This window comes from Hippocampus guttulatus, chromosome 16 (assembly GCF_054856545.1).
Source record: "Hippocampus guttulatus isolate MCC_2025c chromosome 16, RoL_Hgut_1.0, whole genome shotgun sequence".
NCBI lineage: Eukaryota > Metazoa > Chordata > Actinopteri > Syngnathiformes > Syngnathidae > Hippocampus > Hippocampus guttulatus.
Window position 1 is genome coordinate 12029481 of NC_141276.1, and position 15178 is coordinate 12044658.

At 40.7% G+C, this 15178-nt stretch overlaps 1 protein-coding gene across 4 annotated transcripts in view; it reads left to right on the forward strand.

The window, feature by feature from the left end:
- The window catches only part of carm1 (coactivator-associated arginine methyltransferase 1), a 60271-nt gene that overhangs the window by 3118 nt on the left and 41975 nt on the right, over positions 1 to 15178 (forward strand). For all 4 annotated transcript variants that reach the window (XM_086132156.1, XM_086132152.1, XM_086132153.1 and 1 more), the window contains exons 2-3: positions 4459 to 4584; positions 14972 to 15078. In XM_086132156.1, the coding sequence (XP_085988282.1) occupies positions 4459 to 4584; positions 14972 to 15078 (233 nt within the window). The remainder of the gene's footprint in view (positions 1 to 4458; positions 4585 to 14971; positions 15079 to 15178) is intronic.

Genomic DNA, 15178 nt, shown 5'->3' on the forward strand with positions numbered 1-15178 from the left:
TTTAAAATTCTGAAAACTGTTACATATTGATATTTATCATTTTCCTAATTATTAAGAGAAATCATTAACGATCAGGAATATCGTCACATATTGGAATATTGTTATAGATATAGCTATATATATAGCTCAGTTTTGAAAAAGTTGGTGACTCCTGCTTAGCACGCTTGATGTTACTGGAGATCGATAAGTTCTACTTTTTATATGGACTATGTAGATTGTATTTATTTCTCAATGTATAAAAGTTCAGTGTGCCACTTGTTTACAAATGAATTATGTAACATGCAACATGAAAAGTTAGATCTGAAGTGGTGAAGCCTCAGATTTGTTTGCATTAATGTTGTAATCTGCACTTGAGTTCGATTTCTTACTCATTTACAGGATAGTTTATAGTCAGTATTTTTTTCCTAGTGTTGTTCCGATACCTATCCGATACCCTGCTGTGCATTATTGAGAAATACCAAAACCGTCCCGATGCCAGGCTTTTGAAAATGCAAAATATAAGAGCTTTTTTTTTTCTTGCCAATTCTGAAGAACTGCTTATTCACTTGGATGAAAAATCATTGCTATCATGGCTTGGTCAGACACTGCTTGAACACCTTTAGGAAACAGGAAGAAAAAAAAAGACAGTGAATCCAGGAGAACATTTTTATTGCCTACCTGATAAGTGGAATATATTATCTGACACCTCAAAGGTTTGACTCTCAAAGGCCAAAATTGTGCAATCATCATGTAATTTACATGTGGAACAGTCGTGCAACATTAAGTACAATGGAATTAAAGTAAGAAATAATATACATGCGGTATCGTTTAGAGAGATCTTGGCATTAAGGCCTATCTGAGGTATGAAAATTTTGATTTGATAATAAAAATAATAGTAATAATACAGTATCATTTTCTGTGGCCCGCAAAAGCCAATCAAACATGATGCTTGCTATGTCAAATTCTTAGATGTACTAAATAAGAGGGACACGGTCGTGTAAGCATTTTCTTTTTACGAAACCCCTCATGACAGTAACTTCAACAACAGTGGAATAAACCGTTCTTCTTAATATCCTCCCAGTCATAACGGCCCTCCAAGGGAAACGTCACAGAAATGCAGCCCGCGATAAAAATTAGTTTGACACCCCTGCAGTACATTTGTATTTCTTACAGGGCTTTTGAAAACAGATCTCAAATTGATGCGGTATTTTTTTGTGAAAAAGTGAAAAAAGAGAAACTAGCTAATTCCAGACCAGAGTAGATAAGATAAGATAAGATAAGAAAACTTTTATTAGTCTCGCAATGGAGAAATTCCCAATTCACAGCAGCAAATATATGAAAGGAGGAAGTAGAACAACAAAATATGGGAGCTGCTAGAAAGGCAGCCACTCTCGCGGCGCCATTTTGAAGTCAAAATAACAAAAATAACACAACACAACACATAGGACACAAACAGTCATGCAATCTTCACCACTTTTCTGCATACACTTTGTTGTCTGAAGCAGTTCTAGATGAAAGAGGAGAGGATCAAAGTGTCCTTTCACCAGTGGATCACAGACGTCATGCTGAAAATGTGCACACGCCTGCTACAAGCTAAGTTTTGAAAGCAAACACGAAGCTGTAGCGTCCATTGACGAAAAGAGATGAGTTCACTTCTCCTGTCCCACGTAATCCGCCTCAAACTCCAAGCCGCGACTCCCAGTTCCAAATCCGCATTGGCGCTCTGCGCTAACGCTCCTTTCTTCTCATCGTCGGCTCCTCAAGACTTACATCCATCCAGCCGCAGACCGTTCAACAGCACCGATCTCTCCGCTGAACAAAGCGGGGCTGTGAAAAATGCTGCCCATTCCAGGCGCAAGACACAAGCGTCCCGGGACTGTCCAGCAACGACAGTCAAATGGCGCCGACATTCCTCCCAGTCAAAAACAGTGCTGGTATACCCCTGCTGCTAGAAGGCGCAACCACCAAGCACAGAGTCTCCTCCTTGATGAATGTCGTGGCCAAAAAATGCTGAAAAAAGTCCACATCAGGTCCACACGACGTAACAACAAACACAAAGTGACAAAACAAACAAAACAAAGTCAAAGAACGTTGCCCTTGACTTTGGGATGCTCTAGTTAAGCAGCATATTCTCTTTTGCTCCTGCAATTGCTTGACCACTGTGGGATCCTTTGAGCACGTTGTTTGCATGCAGCACCACAGTTTCCAGATTTAACGATTCAGTGTCCACCCAGATAAACAAAGTCGCAAAAGTGGGGCGATGTCGCCGCTCCAGATACCAGAAGTGAAGCTTACGGCCCGGACCTTTTCAAGCTTCCTCAAACCCTGCTCTGTTACCTTCCTTTTGAGAACAGGAACAGCAATCTTTGTGTTGTATTTGCAACTTGGGACCTTGTATTTTGCAATTGCTTGAGCCATAAAAAGCCAGTATCGCACATTGTCAACAAATCAGAGGGGGCAGTTTACAGAGCAGAATCACGTCTTATAATTTTCTCGGACATCTTTCTTGCTGCTTCACACTTCTCCTCCCACAGGTACTTCCTTTGAAGTGTAGTGACCATGGTTTGTTGCTGCGGTCCATCCCCCTTTGTCTTGCTCGCTGTCGCCACCGCAAACTCCTGGTGTTCCTTCCCATGTTTTGTTCTCAAATGTTTTATCAGGCTTGACGTATTGAAGATGGCCGTTTTTAGTTCCACCTTGCAACTTGGGCACAGCAAATCTTGCTTGTAACTGTAGTTTCTATACGGGTGTTCACACGGCAACTTTTACTCCGGTGCAGCACCATGGCTACCCCCGTAGAGCTTGCACATGAACAAAGTTACACCAGTGTAGCCCCTGAAAACAGCTTAAACTGCAGCAAATTTAACCCTTTTTACGTGTAAACGCTCCACAAAATTTACATCGATGTAAGATGTATCGCAACAAAATACGTCAGTGCAGCACCCATGCAAATGTGTGCTGTGTGAACACCCCTCAAGTTGAGGTTGTTCGATATCGCAACATTTTCTCTCCTGTATCCCAGTGGTATGTTTTTCCTCATCATGAAAAAGCAGCCCCGCCATTGGCTGCGGGCAAATAGTGATAGCTTGGGTCGGCATGCCCTGGACACGTCACCACCCATCAGTGAGTGCCACGCGAGAGTAAGACGCAAGGTGCTGCGTTCAATGTTGTCCACAAGTATCGGCAAATGGAATCGCCATGTTATTTGTTCGAACTCTCAGGTACCGATAATAATCAACAAGGAGAAAAAAAAACATCCGGTGTCTTTACCTACACCTCACTTAGCCACTCTCATACTCTCCTCGTCCATCCAGCCCTTTTGCTTGGCCTTAACGATGACTTGGGCTGGAAACTTTTTTTTGGCAGCGCCTTCCTCTTAAAAATCATCATAGGTGGTATTTTCTGTCCATTACCAAGGCAACCGAGCCCAACAGTCAAAAGCCGACTTCTCGCGCTCCGTTGTGCGTATTGCTTCCATGCTGGTCCCCTTCTTCTCTACAGTGTGGTTCACCTCAACCATGTTGGTGATGTGGTTGGGCCGGATGTGTGTATCGGCAAACTTTTTTCTCCAGTAGGAGCGGAAGATGGCCACTTTTTCATTGTGAATCGCTGTGTAGTCCTTGCTCGTGGAGCCGTTGATGTTATATTCTCTCACCGCTGCTCGATTGCCATGTTCCTCCACGTAAACTGTTCGCTTGCAGTTTGAAGTGTGCTCCGTAGGCGTGTCTCTTCATCTGTGCCATTTTCCGGATGTTGTTTTGCACCTAGCACATAACGTCACTATATACACCTACTGGAGGCGTGCGTTTAGTGTCTCCTTTCACATCCGCGTGCTGTCCTCTGTTAACGTCCGCCTTTGCTCTATATAAGCAGCGTGTCAGCACAACATCAGTCAGTCAAGCGTTAATCGAAGTCACACAACATTCACAGATTTTGGAACTTGGTGCAGACTCAAGGTGCCCGGCATTATTAGGCGCCTCGTCCATTTTGGAGAAAATGTAAGAATTTGCAGTGCACCTTATGGTCATGAAAATACGGCACTTCGAAAAGTATATTATTTTTGACCAGTGTTGCTGTTATTGTACTCTATAATAACAATTAGAAGATGGTTATTGACATTCCACTTATGGATGAACCAATTAAAAAAAACATTCCTGGTGCATAATTTTTACAGTAATAGAGAAAATATGCACATAATAGTGAATAATAGTTAAGACCTAAGGATGTGAGCAAGCAGCAAGCAATACACAAACAGCATCGATCGAACCCTGTAATAGTAAAATTAGTGCAAATGGGATTTATAAGCTCGAGTTATTACTTTTTCCCTTTTCCCTCCTCTTTCTTTCCCCTTTTATTCTCCCCTTCCTCTTTCCTGATCTCAGTTATAATAATATGCATGTTGCATGTGCCATAATCGCAATTCTATACATATTTTTTTATATATTGCACAGCCCTAATACAGGATCTCATTCTTTTCAGGAGAGGACGCGAGTGTCTTCAAGTGTTCAGTTTCTCGGGAGACGGAATGCAGCAGAGTCGGGAAGCAGTCGTTCATTATCACACTGGGCTGCAACAGCGTCCTAATTCAGTTCTCCTCACCAGCAGGTACTCTTGAATCCCACAAGTACACTCCAAAGTCCATTTTATTTCTTTAGTGCCATTTTTTTTCCCATGAAGCTATTTCAAGGCACAACAAACTGATATTGACCATGCCATATAAAGATAATGAATAGAAAATCCAAGCAAGCAATTCGGATAAGAACTATGGAGTGAGTTTTGAAATACAAAACGTGGTAGAAGGATATGAAAATAACACACTGAAACCTCAATTTAATGGACTAATGGGGGGAAGGGTTGTCCGTCAAGGCGGATTTGTCTATTAACTCATTCTGAAAAGCCATTTTAAGACCCTTTTCAAGTACAGTCAACATAAAATGAGGAGCTGGGATTAAATGTGTGGCGTCTGAAAAGACATCTAAAGATGTCTTTGGGAGTGAATGAGTTAAATTGAAGTAATTTACATTATGGCCTAAAACACTTGATACCGTAAAAAGTTATCATTTTGTAGATTTTTCAGAGCCAGAAAAATCCCAGTACATCCATCCATTTTCTTGGACTTATCTGGGGTCGTGTCGCAGGGCAGCCAAGGGAAGCCAAGAGTTCTCGCTTCCCAGGTCCTTCATCCAACTCTTTCGGGAGAATCCCAAGGCCACCCGGTAGACATCGTCTTTACAGTGTGTTCTTGGTCGTCCTCGGGGACCTCCTAGCTAGAACATCTCACTGGGGAGGCATTCAGTCGGCAACCTCATCTGGATCCTCTCTATGTGGAAGAGGAGCAGCTCATCTCTGAGTGACTCATGGATGACCTTGCTTCTCTTTTCATCTCAAAGGGGGAGGCCGGACAACCTGCATATAAAACTCATCTTGGATGATCTATCTTAGTTTTTCGGTCATGAACCAAATCTCGTGACCATAGGTAAGGTTAGGAATGTAGCCCGACCGGTAAACCAAGAGCTTCGCCATTTGGTTTGTCGCCTTCTTCACCAAAATAGACCCATGTAGAGTCTGCATCACTGCAGACACTGCACCGATCCGCTTGTCGATCTCCTGTTCCATTCTCCCCCTCACGCGTGAACAAGATGCCGAGGTACTTCTTAACGCCTGACCTGAAAAGACCACTCCACCCCTTTCTGACTGAATTTTGGTCTCAGATTTGGAGGTGCTTATTTCATCCCCACCTCTTCACACTCTGTTGCGAACGAGTCCAGTCAACAGGGCTCGTCACTGCGTCTAATACTAGGCCAATTTCAAATTAAAAGCCAACCAAATAATACATGGCTGTCAATGCAATAACCGTAGCAGATGTTGAATGATGGTTTTTTTGGGGGGAGGGTTGCAGAGATGGTCCAATACCATCGATGCTGTATGTGTCATACATAGAGTAAATCGTTTGTGCAATGTTAATCAGAAACGTAGGCGGTCGCTGTGGGAAATGTGATCGGAAGAAATGTGTGTGCGCGTGCATGAATAAGCCAACAGTAACCCTGAAAATCATTCACAGGTCTAATTAAGAAGTTTAAAAAAAGACAGCACAACTATGGCAATGAGTTACCCACAGAGCATGGGTAAATGATGGTTAAATAGCGCGTGAAGCACAGCACTAAACCGTTCACTCGTCCGTGCTGAGACGGTTTGCATTACCACCCGTATGTGACCCGAGGCATATTTTCTACAGAAGTTTTGTACGTAACTTGAAACATTTGTAGAAGGGTATTTTGCACTAACTTGAGGTTCCACCGCATGAATAAAAATGAAGAATAAACCTGCATTTGTGAAATATAATTTTGATAACATTTGGCAGAAAAAAATGGAGGGCCTTGAAATGAGTCCCCTGGAAACAGTCATTAAACATAAAGTCAGGACTAAAACACTGAACAAAAAAAGTATTCAGTGTGTTTCAGAATGAAAAAAAATGTATTTTAATCAGTAATTTCAGCTTTAATCAATTCCCACGTACTCCCTGCAACATGCTCACTTACCACTGATTGGAAAACACCTTTGGAGAACCTAATCCAAAGCAGTGTTTAGAAGCCAGCCTCGATTCATTATGATGCTAGGCCGGCAATACAAAGCTTTGGTTTTCCCAAGGTTAAGGGGCCTGACTATAAGAGGTGCCACCATAAGAACATATCCTTTTTTTTTTTAATGTCTTCTTTTTAAATTTGTCAGAGATTTTCTCGGACAAAGTTAAAGAATTGACTCGGCACACAGGAAAATTGTCTTCAATATCGGCGGAAGCGGATCTCTGAGAGCGAACGACGGTTAGTTGCTCCGCGATCACACTCCAGCTCCCTTCCCGCCAGTTCAGACTTTTATTGTAACATACAAGGAAAACACTGCCCCCGATATTTGCATACCGCACCCACGGTCCGGCCCCTCGGTAGTGATTGGTTACCTGTTTTAAACATTGAACCACCAGTACGTTGGCGCCTTTTCTGTCTGGTCTACATTGAATTAACATGTTGCAGACTTTGCGGATGGCCAATGTCGCCTGGGCGCGACGGGTGTTCTCAACTCGTCTTTTGTTGTTCAACCGCTGTTCCCGAATTATTCATTCCCCTTTTGTGACCGAGTTTCGCCCTCTCCCCCGTGATCGCCCACCTGTATTGACGTGCTAATTGTGGACTTCAACAGCCCTCCGGCTTTGTGCACAGGAATTTGGGGGTGCTGGATACGCACCCAAACGTTTAGATGTGCCCAGATTAAATGAAACTTTAAACATGATACAATTTTGCTCATAGATTCCTCTAACAAAATTGTACCAAATAATAACTTATATTTTCGTCCGGCGATGCTTATTGCCGACGGGTCTTGTTCCAATTAAATATTTTGCAGATATAGCTTGAGTCGGTTTTTATCATATGAATTTATGCTATGCAACTGGACTGCTCGGCGTTCCGTCTCTCATCCTTGAAGCCTTCATCAGTTGATCCAACAAAAGCTTGGTTAGAACAGACCAACCTGAGTGGGTGTTGAAAAGCGAACTATTGTTGACAGCACACCCCACCTCACCGGGGATGGTATAATTCTTTTCAAATACTAATGACCAACGGTCAGATGCCTGGCAGAGAGCCCTCTGTCGGTCAATAAGTAATTGGGTGGAAACTCCCTCATTAATATTCCATTCATTTGTCGAGAGTTTGGGGGCTACTTCTGCAGTCATGAGGGACCGTTTTTTTGGTGGTTTATCAAGAGGCAAAATCATTGACTTTCTTGAGTGTTTCAAAAGGTGGCAGTATAGGTTGGTGTCGTAAGCCGCCTTTGAGTATGTGGTCTCTTTGGTGTGTACCAGCCTGTGAGTCCATGTGGAAGTAATGGTCAAACTCCAATTCAGACAACTTTATAACTCCAGCAAGGAACGCTTCATTTGTGGCTTCCCAGTTTATATTCATACTCCCGGTTCGTCGATGAATTAGTGGCTGAATGAATGAATAGTATACTGTATGTCGGAAACTGATCGAAGCACATGACAGAGAGAGATGTCTTGGCCTAAGTAGCCTGTTACAATTTGTCATGCAGACAAGATGCAATAGGATGAAAATAAATGAGTAAGAGCAAGACAGCGTAAAAGAAAAACAACATCCATTATCTGAACCGCTTTATCCTCAAGAGGGTCGCAGGCATGCTGGTCGCCTATGCCAGTTCGGGCAGTCGGTAGTAAGAAGAGAAATAGGTAAATAAATTCAAATAAATTGCTTCTCCAAAATAAAAATAATCAAAATAAAAATTTTAAAAGTCCTCGTGAGCAAAGTATGTGTTTTGAAGTTTAGGCCTTGTCAACATGTTGGCTGGACTTAAAAAAAAAAAAATCCCCTCTCTATGTGTGAAAATGTTTCCGCCCACACGACCACGTTTTTTTCCCAAAATAAATGTAAATGCATTTACGAGCATATGTGAATCTCCCATGAGGTGACACTTCTGTTCAGATATTTTAAGACAATAGTCAGTCAAACAAAATAAGATTAAAAAACAGTAGGGAGAAAAGCTAGACGAAATAGGTACGTCTCTTCGATACACATCTCTCACTTTTTCCCAAGTGCTGATCAAATGTGCCGTAAAAAAAGCCCAATTCAAATAAGAACAAACATTTGAACAGAATCGAAAGTAAATATGTACTCCAATGAGATAATATTTCTTCTATTGTTATTACAAGGAACGAGTCCAGAGTTACAGGGGCCCGGGACACGGGCTTTCTCTGACTCTCTCATGATCTCTCTCACATTGTCTCGCAATCTCTACCTAGCTCTCTGTCTCTCTCTGTGTCTGTGTTTCTCTGTCTCTGTCTCAGAAAAAAAACAAAAAGAAATTAGAGCTGCAGGTTGCGATAAAGAGTCCTTGCGATGTCGGGGTTCTGGCACGTTGGGATGATGGCACATTGCAATTTGAAATTTTCAGTAAATGAAGTACATCAGATTAAAAGGTATTTTGATCCAATATGACCTCTTTAAAAGGACAACAATAGAGCGAAAAACATTTTTTAGGTCTTGGGCTGTCACTTTGTGCCTCCAATTGTTGTTAGATCTTAATGAAATGTTCAGCTGAGGCTGTTTCGTTAAAAAAAATTATAGAGGATGCAACTAAGCCATGTGTTTTTTGTAACCGCAAAATTATCTCATAAAATAGTGACTATTTGACCAAGTGTTATGTTGTCTGCCAAGTTTTAAATGTTTGCACGAATTGGCATCATTTTTCTTAGCTAACAGTGTGGCGCCACGGCCAAGTTGGCCCCGATAACCTTACAGCCCCGATATTGGGAGGATCTGCAGTGAAAGCCAGACACAGAAGTCACATTAAACAGGTGAGAACAATGGAATTCAAAACTATTATTTTCCAGAAAGGAAAAAAACCCCAAACATATTTGGAGCTGATGCTTTTTTTTTTTTTTTTAATGTTCAGGTGCCTCAATTGATAACTGGCCAAGAAAAACCTGAAGAGGATGAGAGCAAAAGGATTTTCGATAATTCTTCCTAATTTTCTGAATTTTGAAAACGCTATCTTTAAAACTACTAAGCTAGTTCTAAATGTTGTATTTCATGTTTATTAAATTGTGCTGGATTTTATTTTGATATCACACAAATATTGGAAAGACTCAAATAGGCCTGTGTGGCTTACTTTTTTTATTTCAGAATAGGCCCAACTATGCACACTGCACTTGTGTTTGTTTTGATCAAATGATTGTAACATTTTTTTGTGAAAGGGAACATTTCAAAAAATAAAACTTTTAAAAGTATATTAATTGCGTTATGTTTTATGGCTCCAGACTGATTTTCTTTGGCGAAAGCAGAGGCCAAATGGCTCTTTTGATCATGAAAGGAGTAAAATTTGCTGATTTTAAGGTCTTAAAATCAGCAAATTTTACTCAGCTTTTGCCCCCCCCCCCCCCTAGTTTTAGGCAAGAAATTATCATACCTAAGAAATGTTTACCTCACTAATTTAATGCCAAAACGTAAATATATATTTGGAAAAATCCTATCAGTTTGTGCCAAAATGTCTAAATATGTTTTTGGTGTTTTTTATTAAAATAAAAAAATAATAATAAGGGCTTGGCACACCTCTTCAGTCAGTATGAAGGCTGTGGGAATGATTTCAGTGTATCACCACTACACCACATAACAGGAGTGGCTTTGATCAGATCTTGTTCCACACAGCGTGCGAGTGGGTGGCGATCCAACTTTGCGAGGTGGCGTGTGGAAGCAGTGCGGTGGTGAAAAAATGGATAAATCCCAGCAGCTAACTGTACAACAGAGTTTTTTCAAATTAAAAAAAGAAGTCCCATCCTCATCAGGGGCGGTTCTGGATCAATTTCACTGAGGGGGCCGGGCTGGGGCCAGGGGTTTTGATGGGGGGGCACATTCAACCCAGGGCTAAAAAGACAGATTCAAAATCTTATTTGACTTTTTATTTCTTCAGACTTTGAAATTGTAGTCATAACATTACAGTGATGAGAAAAAAACAGTATTAGGAGGGCTAAAATGTCTGCAAGCGTAACAATACGCCGTGTCCATCTGTTGAGAATATTCAAGCCAGGGGATGATATGGTACCAGCCTGCCGGGGACAAAAATTGCAAATACACTGAAGCTAGATGTTTTACATGCATATAATTATCCAAATGTTAAAAGGCAATGTCTTATATATTGATCCTGTTAAATAAAAAATAAAATAAAAAGGGAGACTAAAAAAGTTACACACACACGCACGCACACTCACACACACACGCACACACAAACACGCACACTCGCACACTCACACACTCACACACACACACGCGCACGCACACACGCACACACACACGCAAATAGCACTCGTGTCGTGGTAATTTCCTTCTCTGCGGACTACTTCTCATTTTCCCGCTCATTTTTAAATGGCGCAGCGCACTAAAGGGTCCGACTAGAATGTTAAATCACGCACTTTGGTTCCACCTTTCGCGTCGGCGACTCGGCATGACTGCGTAATCTGCGCTCGGAGGGGGGGCCACAGGGGGGGCCAGAATCGGTGCTACAGGGGCACTGGCCCCCGTTGCCCCCCCCCCCCCCCCCCCCCCCCCCCAGAACCGCCACTGATCCTCATTCTTGACGAGCGCGCACAGGCACACGCGCGCGCACACACACACACAATTCAATGTTCATGATAACTTCATGCATGACCTATGCATGAAGTTTATATTGCAATAAACTTATTTTGCAATCAAAGTGACCATTTTTGTTATTAGTAGTAAAGTATTGTTTAGATATTTGAGGTGTCACAAATGCAACCCCCCCACCCCCAAATAGCATCAAAGTGAAAGTTCTGCTTCAAATGCATCAATTGACAAAAAGCTCTTTTGCTCCGAATTTTTATTGGAATCAAATATTTTCAAGAAACTTACCAATGTTACACTGTTGTTTACTAAAGAATGGTAAAAGCTAGAAAAACACTTTTTTTTCTTTTTTTTGTCCTGATGAAAGATGAGGGTTCAAGTTTTCTTTTGGTAGTTTCCTTGCTTCTATCGCGACAGAACTCAATTTTCTGTAGGCCTGGTTTCAAAATTTAGTCAGAATGGTCAAAAATGGATGGCACTGGCTCTCGCAATTTCAGAACAATGTCTGGCATTAAGTGAGTTGAAATAAATGGTATATTTTCATCATTTACATTTTTTTTCTTAATTTGAGAATTTACCTTTCTTGGAATCGTGTAGGGTAATTAACCCTTTCATGCACCCCGTAACCTGATAACATGATAAGCTGTCCACTGTCGTAACTGCTGTCCCTGAAAGGGTTAAAATTTAAAATAGGACATATTTCTTGAAACGGAACATTTGGTTTCTTGTTATAGCTGGTTCCAGGAATTTCTTCCTTAATTGTATGTAAAGTAAAAACGTTTTAGAATGAGCCAATTTCTCCAGAAAGTACACTTAAAACAAGTAATTTATACTTGAATCAGGGCCATTGAACCACTCTCAAACACACATGCACGAGTCCACACGCTCACGGGCACACACGCGCGCTCACACAAATATTACCCAGAAATGTTGAGACGTTTTTTTCCAGTTGATTAGGTAATTTCAACACACAATTCAACGTATTTTTACCAGGTAAAATCAATGCAAATAAAAAAAAATGCTGATGCATATAATTGCAAACGTTTACATCAACCTCATGATTTACAACCAGTTTAGAACATTTTGTGCTCACTCATTTCAAGGGAAGTTGATGTATCAAATAAACACTTTGCTTTGACGTATAAATTACTCACGCGTTTCTAATATATTATCCCCGAAAAAGTATTCAAATAAAGCAACACGTACCATCTTTCTGACAACTTTATTGGAAGAATATAAAAAAAAAAAAGATTTCAAACACTACACTAAGACCCAGTATGCGAGGCGGTCAATGATGATGCGCAGTGGCGATAATGCAAACCCAATCAGTTCACAGGATAAATCCGCACGTGTTCTCATTGGTTAGTGTTTTGCAGGGAACCAATCATGCGCCTTGTTTGAGTGGGCATGTACAGTACAGAACAGGCATCTTTGTTCGGCATGCATGGACACCTCTACAAATTATCCAATTATTTGACTAATTGCAACTACTTTATGTGATTAGTCGACAAGCAAAATAATAATTTTTGCAGGCCTGAGGATTTCAGAAATGAACAGAAACCATTTTTCGGTTACGTTGGATGACCCAATGGGAAACCTCGGTAACTAATTTTGTGTTCCGTAAAAGTTCATCATGGGAACCCATTTTTCTATTTTGACTGATATTCCTAAAGCCAAACAAAAAAGATAGTGTGTTTCAGGTAACATGAAATTTAAGCATGTAGGTAGGACAAAGTTTTTATTTATTTATTTTTAATCTTTTTATTTATTTTTTTCATCAAAAATTTAAACAAAATAACCATAAAACATTCTGACCGTTTCAGAACTCAAAACCTGTTAGTATCGCTTTGGCACACGAGACACAACTTGCTGGTAACAAGTAGACCCACCTACCTTGGAGTTTTTCTCCTTTTCTGAACGTGCTGCTTTAATCATGACATCGAATATGTCTACACTTTCTGTTTTTGCCACTGTTTCTTGTGTTTTTTCTATACAGTACATCTAAATCGAATCGATCTTAGGTCAGGTAAAGTTTTTAAAACTTGAAACACTGACATATCCATGTCATCAATGTCATAGAATTCACCGTTGGCACATGGACACTGTGCTATTTTCACGTGTTTCATACTCGGCCCGTGGTGTTCATCAAATAGTTTGCAGAATTTTTTCGATACATCAATCGATGCTATTTTCTTAACATTATGGTGTGAACATGCGACTGTAACACAGAAAACGCGGTTGAAACTGTCGTCGGAGATCGCGGCCGCTGCCATGATTCAATGTTGTTGACAGACGACAGGGCAAACGACGCACGCGCTCAACGTGAATATCGCGAGAGTTTGCACCGATGTAAACCCTCTACACAGAAATGTAGAGGGTTGTTTGGGGAAAAAAAAACCTTTACGGTTGGCATTTTCGACATAGAAATTCTCGGTCGGTCGCGTTACCGGAAACACACTATTTTTTTTTCTCCACCTAATCAAGAATTCTGATACTCAAAAGTATAATATTTAAAGGGTAAATGTTTGAAAACTATGCATGAACAATGAACATAATTACATCAGCAGCTGTGTACTCCAGGTTTATTTAATAAATTGATCAATTGATGCTGTTGTTTGACACTTTTATTGTACTCATATGGCATCATGAATACAGCATACCACAAAATCTGGCTATATAGCATGGGCCGCAAGTAAACCTGACTCTGTTAACATGATTATGTGTGTGTATTATTCATGTAAGTAAACATAATATCAATGGCTACTCACCCCCTTTATTAATACAAAACCATGAAATAGGAATTGAATGATTAAAATGTGACGAATCTTGAAAAAATGTCTTATTACTATATATAGACTGAATATATTGATATGGCTTGACGTCCTCTTTGCAACCCCAAGATGATGCACTGTGTAATCTACTATTAAGAATCTACCACACGTCAACGTTAGGCCGACTGACATTTAACATTAGTATTACTACACCTTGTGTATGAATGTTTTATCCATAAAGTTACCATGTCTACAACTTGTAAATTGTAGAATAACTAAGACTGTTTCATAATATTTTTCATAGCGATTTGTCTTTAGATCTAATGACCAACTTCAAGTACTTGCCTCGGAATCATGCCTCCGGTCGTATTTCTCTTCCGGTTTTGTGCATACATCACACGTCATCTTGGTAATACGACCTTCTTCGGATGATTGGAATGAAAAATCTGGCATTCCTATTGCTTAAATGTAGTAACTAATACACTGTTTGGTGTTTTGTTTTTTTGTCGTCATCATCCACGCGCTTTCTCAACGCAGACTAAAATAGCAACCTGCATGCACACAAAACGTTATCTGTTCCGCCCCCCGCCACTGAAAAAAAACATGCCCTTGGGTGTCTTGAAAGGCGCTTATAAATAAAATCTATTATTATTATTATTATTATAAAACACATAACAAACACACATACAGGCACAGTGAAAATCGCGTTGATCACACAGGAGAGATTCGATCGCGTCCAGTCAACTGGTGCTCGGTGATTTTTATGGGAAACGATTTTTCGGTACCGTAAAAATGATCCCACAGAAACGACACGCAACCGGAAACGATCGTGACCGTGAAATCCTCAGGCCTGTTGTGACAGCCCTAAGTCAACCCTTAATGTTTTCAGTCTACAATAAATCCAAATTCCAATATTTGAAGAGGGATGTGGTAAGCTTTTACACTGGGTTTTGCGGGTATTTTTGCATGGTCCCACCATTGTGGAAGTGCCTTGAAATAACTTAGAAATTCGATTTTTATTGTTAGTACTGCTACTTAACATGTAAGAACTTTTCCTGTCTGATCCTTGGTGTTCAACTTTAGATTTTCAGTCCTTTTATAACGTCTTGAAGAACTGTCGGGGGCATCTATGTGAGCGGTCAGTCTTCACTGACAGAACAGAGGAATCATCTGCCGTACAGTACTTCCAGGTGAGTGGACTATACAACTAAGAAATTAAACTTACCCGAAAAGAATGAATGCTCGTAAGAATGTCAACACCTCCACTCAGAGCCCTGTGAAGTCATTCAA